This window comes from Anticarsia gemmatalis, chromosome 12, assembly GCF_050436995.1.
Source record: "Anticarsia gemmatalis isolate Benzon Research Colony breed Stoneville strain chromosome 12, ilAntGemm2 primary, whole genome shotgun sequence".
In the NCBI taxonomy this organism is placed as follows: Eukaryota; Metazoa; Arthropoda; class Insecta; order Lepidoptera; family Erebidae; genus Anticarsia; species Anticarsia gemmatalis.
In genome coordinates, this window is record NC_134756.1 from 12,160,538 (window position 1) to 12,167,896 (window position 7,359).

The 7,359-nt window shown below is 33.5% G+C and overlaps 1 protein-coding gene across 1 annotated transcript; it reads right to left on the reverse strand.

The window, feature by feature from the left end:
- Positions 1 to 3,402: 3,402 nt before the first annotated feature.
- LOC142977151 (aquaporin-like) lies at positions 3,403 to 7,100 on the reverse strand. Its single transcript, XM_076120890.1, has 2 exons — positions 6,755 to 7,100; positions 3,403 to 3,935 (listed from the first exon to the last, which is right to left on the reverse strand). The coding sequence occupies exons 1-2, from the start codon at positions 7,089 to 7,091 to the stop codon at positions 3,499 to 3,501; spliced, it is 774 nt and encodes a 257-aa protein (XP_075977005.1). The 5' UTR covers positions 7,092 to 7,100; the 3' UTR covers positions 3,403 to 3,498.
- Positions 7,101 to 7,359: the final 259 nt, after the last annotated feature.

Sequence of the window (7,359 nt, forward strand, 5' to 3'; positions counted from 1 at the left end):
TTTTAAACATCATCAATCAAACTCTTCAACATAACTAGGTAGTAACTATGCCTTTTGTATTTTTCTGGACTTTACAAAAAGCATGCGTTTGTCTCCTCAAAATAACTAAGATGAAGCAAAGAGTTGTTTTATGGCAGTTGGGGGCTTTGAGAGGAACCTTTTTGCAACCTTCGCATTTGAAGGTCTTAACAACATTATTTAGCTATTAATATTATATAAAATCAAGCATTGATTTGTGGTCAACTTCTTTACCAACAGTATTATATAAACTTCTTACGATTGCTACAATAATAGTGTAGGTAGGTACCTACATACTTACCTACTAAAATGACTACGCGCCTATAACTGATTTAAATAACTAAGTATAATATAGCTAGCGTTTTATGCAACACAAACAAGACACGATGCTACAGACAAATGTGTTGCGATTTTCCAACAAAGCATTTGCCAGAACGTTACATTAGAACGATGTTTTTCAATGTGCACCCACTTTTACACGTGCTTAAACAAAATGGCTGCCTTCTCCCGTGTGTCAACTTTGTCAATTAAAAGTTGTCCGCAAATCGATTTCTGTTTGAATATTGGTTCAGTATTAGATGGAAGGAGACCTGGGAAATTATGCTTTGCTTGTTTCAGAACTTTTCAAGAGTATTATGAAAGTATGAATGGATATTATTTAAGTTCAAATTAATTTAGATAATGGACTTCAGTGAACAATGCATTGTAAAACGCCAAAATAAGATAATTGTTCAAATTATATCACAATATAGGTACCTACCTATATTTTATTATAAACATTATACAACTTAATCAAAATAGTTTAAATTGTTGTCGTTAAGTACGTGATTTCAGCACGGAACTAATGTAATTTTCATCTAGGAAGTCCTAGTTTCTGGTCAAACTGAACTGCTACTAGGTGTACTAAGTGCAGCTATTACATTTTGCAGTTCTGAAAGAAAGCGTAAAGCTCACTATCCTAGTATATTTAGTTAAAATATCACAATAAAACTTATCACACATAAAAACCGCAGCAAAACTTAATTTTAAACCGAGCAAAGCCATGCAACCACTAACAAACTCGTTACTAAAAGGAATTCGGCGAGAATTCCCCGCGAGCGACTGATAAACTTGTCGCTGTATTTGTTTAACGCGGGAACTAAACCGATATCACCGCAAATTACTATTTATATTGCTTCTGTTTTATACTTTATTTGAAACTTAGACCAGTATAGTGCTATTCGTCTGTTGTTTATTTAATTCTGCTTGCTTGCTTCCTCTGTTTTATAAGCGGTGCATAACTTGTGATAACGAGGTTTGTTTACATTTTCGAGTATAGTGCTATTGGGTTATTCTAATTCATATTCTCAAAGTTCGAACTACAATTTGCTTAACGGTTTGAACTAAAAACAACCTAGATTAATCTGTACAGCCGCATAACATAATGACTGAATTATATTTTAAATTGATATTCCAAATATTAACAATTCAGCAGCAAAAGTAGCACAATAACTTCGCCTAGAAAATGCCATACTAATTTAAAACACGAACTCCTCAAACATCACGTTCATATCACTGCAAACAGACACCACGCTACCTAGTACAGCTATAGTGTATAAAATGGAAGGTTTGCAGGCTTTTGTTTACCGAACAACTTTACCTACAATACAATCAATGGCCGTCGGACACAGACTGAGCTAAAGGTCATTTTAAATTGTGTTACGTGTTTCACTTTTGAATAACGCTTTTCCGAGAGTATTTTTCTTTTTATAGTCAGAGAGGTTCGACTTACAAATACAATACATTTTAGTATAATGAAGGAACAAAAATGCGAGTTTCTTATATTAGTTTTCTTGTTTTGTTATTATTATCTATTTTTTAACCCCCTCGAAGACCTTTCACATGGCTTAACGACTACTGTTACGTTTATCGTAGACAAGAAGTATTAACTTTTTACGTGCCAATTTAAATTCGACAATCTAGCTATTGAATATCCAAAGCTTGCTTACTTCAGTCCTTTTTGCCGATTTACGAAAACAATTCTATATGAACCTTTCCTAACCTAAATCTTTGAATATAACTAGACTGCAAATAGAGTTGTCCCAAGCAATAAGCATATAATGCATTTATTGCGAACGCGGTCGTACCATCAAATCGCTATTGCCACATCGTTTCATTTGCAATTGTATTGAAAATGTTATGTTGTCATAGAATAGGTTATTTGTTTAGTATCCGAGTATATAGTGTTGTAGTAAATTGATTTACTTATTTAGTGCGTGAGGATTTGGGAAAATGCCTTCGAGCTATGTATGTCTTTGTCTCTTTTTTGCGTTGGTTTTTGTTAACTTGATTGATTTCCCTATTTTGTTCTGAGATTTTAATGGAAATTATGATGAGGGACCATTTTCCGTAAAGCTTATTCTTTTTTCGAATTAAAAGTCGTAGTTACTATAGATTCGGGCAAAAATGTTTTAAAAACAGACGTTAACAATTCATTCGTATAAAAATGTACCTATTAAAAAAAAAAACGCAACATAACTGTCAGAGTAACGCCGCGTTTTTCATAGGTAAACTTAACGAGGTAAAATTGGTTTAAAATAACGTAGACAAAGCCTTAAACAAAAGCTCGTATATTATTTAGTATGTAAAGATAAAATAACATAAAAAAACACTCATATCTAGCTCTTTATAACATTTAATTACCCACATAACTAATGCTTTATCAACAACAAACTTGGAATATCTAATTACCAAAAATAAACCTTAATACAACGTTCGTTTCAAAATACCGTATAATTCCAAGACCACCTCTTTACTTTCATTTATATCTCGCTATCTGATTCAGATAATGTTGAGAGCGAATTAAAAGAATAAAAGAACAAAGAACTTTTATCTTTGGACAGAAACAGAAGAGATTTATTTACGGTAAATTAAACTAATCATTTGGAAAATACGAGCGGTTCTTGGCAATCGAACTGTATGTTCTGTTCTGTTTCTTGGATAAGATCAGGGTGAATATTACTGTTATGTCTGAGGTACACGTGTTACTTTAAAAGGCTATTCAGAGCTAGGCATTTATAATTTCCTTGAACGTGTAAAATACTGGGACGTGCTGGGCGCGTTGATTAGTTATTGATATACTTGATATCGATGGGAAAGGGTACCTTTGTTGTATGTAATCTTCAAAAGGAGTTTCGAGAGTTGAGTTTATTTTTATATATTAGCAAAATTTTACTTTCCTGAGTACACGTGCGTGTTTATATACTGTTTAATTATAAAGTTCTCGTGATAATTACGAACGGTTTGAATTATTTATTACGGAAGTAATTTATTAGAACTGTTTAAGTTAATAAGGTAATTGAAATAAAACTATATTCAAAATAAAACACTCTTTATAAACCATACTACAAACAGTTAAAAATACCACACACCTAAACACGCACGCTTAAAAAATCACAACACTTTATCCAATTCTATCGATCTAAAATTATCAGCATATTTTCATTCTTCAGGCTCCTCATTTTCAACTTGCGTACCCACAATCAAATGGAACTTATATACAGGAGAAAGTAGGAACCTGTACACTAAACCAGCAACTGATCCTCCAGCGAGCGGCCCCACCCAGTAGACCCAATGATCATACCAGATATTCGTCATCAAAGCTGGTCCTAAACTCCTTATTGGGTTCATAGACATTGTGTACGGGTGGCAAGCACAAATACAAGCTGTTATAGCTAGACCTATAGCTAAGGGTCCAGAGCCAAGACCCCTAGCTCCTCTATTCATGTCAGTGACGCTTAAAGTGACAGCTACGACTAAGAAAGTCATGAGGAACTCCAGTGCGAAGATCTCGGGTACTTCTGATTGTGAATATGGAGTGGTTGCTCCAAGGTTTCCTCGGAGACTATTTGCGGCCACTGCGTAGGCTACTGCTGCACCTGTAAAATGATGAAGTCTCTTAATATCCATGACTTCGCAGCAGACTTTTATCCCTTTTTAGCTTTCTAGAAATTGATATTGGCAAAAAAAGCTTGTGTTAGACACCTGTCTTCGACAATACATTCTGAATTGTATCAAAATCGGTTCAGCGGTTTGGCCACGAAAGCGTAAAATATACAAACAATTTTCGTCGTTTATTTGTAATGAAGTACGGATGGTATGGATAACGTGAATATACAGACGATCCACATTTTTTTCTAGAAAATCTTTTCATACGGAAGAAGTCGCAGGTTAAAGATAGTATCTTTATTATTCCATCTTTTAAAAAAAAGCAACGCAAGAAAGATTCCCAATTTGCTTGAAATTTACCTTCCCTAATATCAGTAACGAGTAACAAATATTGACTTGTCTTACCGTACTTTGACACTCTAAAGCGAACCAAGTTCTATCGAGAAAGAGCGGGACAGATTTATACAAGCTGAATAGCTCTATCTCTTTCTATCAGAGGAATATTGCCTGTTCTATAGTACGACAGAGTGCGGCCCGTAGAGAAATATTTGAAGTTAAACTTAGATATCGTGTTTACGTTTTTGCGCTTTTGCTTCGTTTGAAATAAGCACTTCTGGTTTGTTTTCTCTGAATAAAGACAAAGTATTTAGTTAGTGGCTTGCTGTTTTGTTCGCTAACAGTCTATTAGATTATTTAGTTTAAATTCAAAGGGGTGATGACTATTTCGAGTCAGTCCTAATTTTAGGTGACTTTTGAATAATAATATGTACAATACTATATCTCCAGTAAAATATTACAATATCAATGATAAGTAAGTTGTAGTGGACATATCCCTAGATGTTGGACTTGCCTTTTGAGAATAACCGATGGTTAACTACGTATGATTATAAGAAATTTTTCACGCAATTTATAATCTTGCAGCGAGAGCAAATTCTTTCAGCAAAATAATAAGATATACATAATATCTTACTGATGTACATTATATCTTGTTAAAAAGCTTTTTCCAATAATTTCTACCTACGCCTTTACCTAGTCAGGTCGTTTAACTATATAAATCGATATCTTGAGATACTTTGCACTAACTATAACTACTACAACACAACCAATTTGCTTGCGAGTCTTTCAAAAGTCTTTAAGACTTTAAATAAGTCTCTTTTAATTAAAAAGTGTCTTCAAGAAGAAAATATTGTATTGAACGTAACTTTTGTGTTTGCTGTTAATTAAAAACGTTGAGTAGGCTTATATCAAAATAGCTCTTTTATTAATGAAATATAAATTAATGTAAGAATGTTTGTTTGTCTTTCTTTCATTGAAATAGCCTAACTAGTGTATACAACTACCACGCAAAGGTGGGGTTTGAATCCTGGGTTATGCCAAAAATATTTCTGAGTTTTCTCGTCCAGTAAGTTGCCTCGGAAAGCAAGTAAAGTCCGTCTGCGCTTGACCTCTCACTGGTCGTGACTATTATCCTTCATCACCGGACTATATGAGTCAAGGGAAGGGAATAGATACCTATGTTTTGTAACGCCTTTGAACATTATAAACAAAGTCTCGTACCGTTGACTGGTGTCAATGGAACTGGCTGCCGTGACCGAATATCGGTTAGAAGAACAGTACTACTACTGGACGAAACAGCGGGCATTAACTAGTTTAAAGTAATTTATCTATAGTTCAAAGTTTAGAAGCTTTCCCTCAAATTACAAAACGTGGTTTTCAATAACTTGTAATGTAGTTTATATGGAGTTTTGACGCTAGGCTCGAGTTTATAACTAAAACTTAGATATGTAATAAGACGTATTGTGTCTCGTATATTGATGCAGAGTAATTACTTATGTTTTATATAGGTGGCGTTGGTATCGAGCGAACTGTTTGTGGCAAAACGTTTGTTGTAACTTGTGCCAGGTCTGCCATTTCAGTCAGTTCTTATTAGCAATTTCATTTGTCGGTTGAAAAAGTTGCTTTAATAAATTGCCGAATGACTACCATCTAAAAAAAATATTGATGTAGAGAAAATGTTAAGTTTTAAAATTCGTCTGAGCAATGAAATGATAATATATTATAATATAAGATATTTTATATTAGGCGTACTACTGTTCGCCTAATGTAAAATATCTTAAATTGTCTTTATGCCGTATAGTAATATTAATATGTAATATTAAAACGTGAAACATAATAAATGAACTATGTCTTGTAGTAATTAATTTTAACTTAAGTTAATTATGACTCTCGGTAATTAGTGACAGATCATTAAAGTAGAAAACTGTTTGTATCTATTGAACGCGTCTAATTTACTAATTAATTGAATGTTGGGAAACCACACGAAATTTGAAGCTTTTCTTTTAAGAACGTTTTCGTGTGTAAAAGTTATTTAAAGCCTGGTTGTGAATTTATCTATATAAGTATGTATTTAGAAGTATATAAGTATGTTTATCAGTTATTTGGTTACCATAGTACAAGCTCTGCTTAGTTTGGAATCAAATGACCGTGTGTGAATTGTCCCACTATATTTATTTATTTTATTTATTTATTTATTAAATTTTGATGAAAAATAAGTGTTATTATTGGATACTACTGAAGATGCTGATGTTATTTAAAGCAACACATCAGCCACTTTTGAAATTATGATTTTTTTTTATAAGAGTGAAAAGAAACGTTGCATGCCTGAGATATATTTAACACTTTTTAAATATAATATACAAGTTGCTAACCACCAGTTTAGTGTGCTCGAGACCTGACTCCTCTCATTCCGAGAAAAGATACGTACCGTAAAAAGTAACAATAAAGTAATAAGATATACAAACAATCTTACCTGCAATTGATCCAGTAACTTGCGCTTTCACATAAAGTAGAGCCTTCAGAAGCCTGATCCTGCCACAAATCAACGCTCCCAAAGTCACAGCCGGGTTTATGTGCCCACCAGACACATGCCCAATGATGCCCACAACACTGGCTACCACTAAACCGTTAGATAAACCAATTAAAATAACCTTACCGCCGATATCGTTAGTACGGATATTGCAACCGGCGGATAACACAAGTGAAATGTACAGAAATGAACCTAGTAATTCGGCTAATACTTGTCTTATTACGTGTTTGTAGTTTTTCTTGATGCTTTTTACGCCTATGAAGTTGTCTATATTAGGCATTTTGTTGTTGTTGTGGTGACAGGTAATCTAGGTGGTGTGGAAATTAGACGAGTCAGTGTAGTAGTATGAAAAAATACAATGTGTCACCCAGTAAATTAATCATGTGGTGTTTTAGAAAGCAAACTGAACGTAGATCCAATCAAAGGACAATAGCTATATATATTTTTCAAAACGGACATAATATTTGTTTATTAATGTCTAGCGAAATTGATCAAATTTTTTAACGGCACCTATAATTATTAATGCGCGTGAAGGTGATAAGTACAAT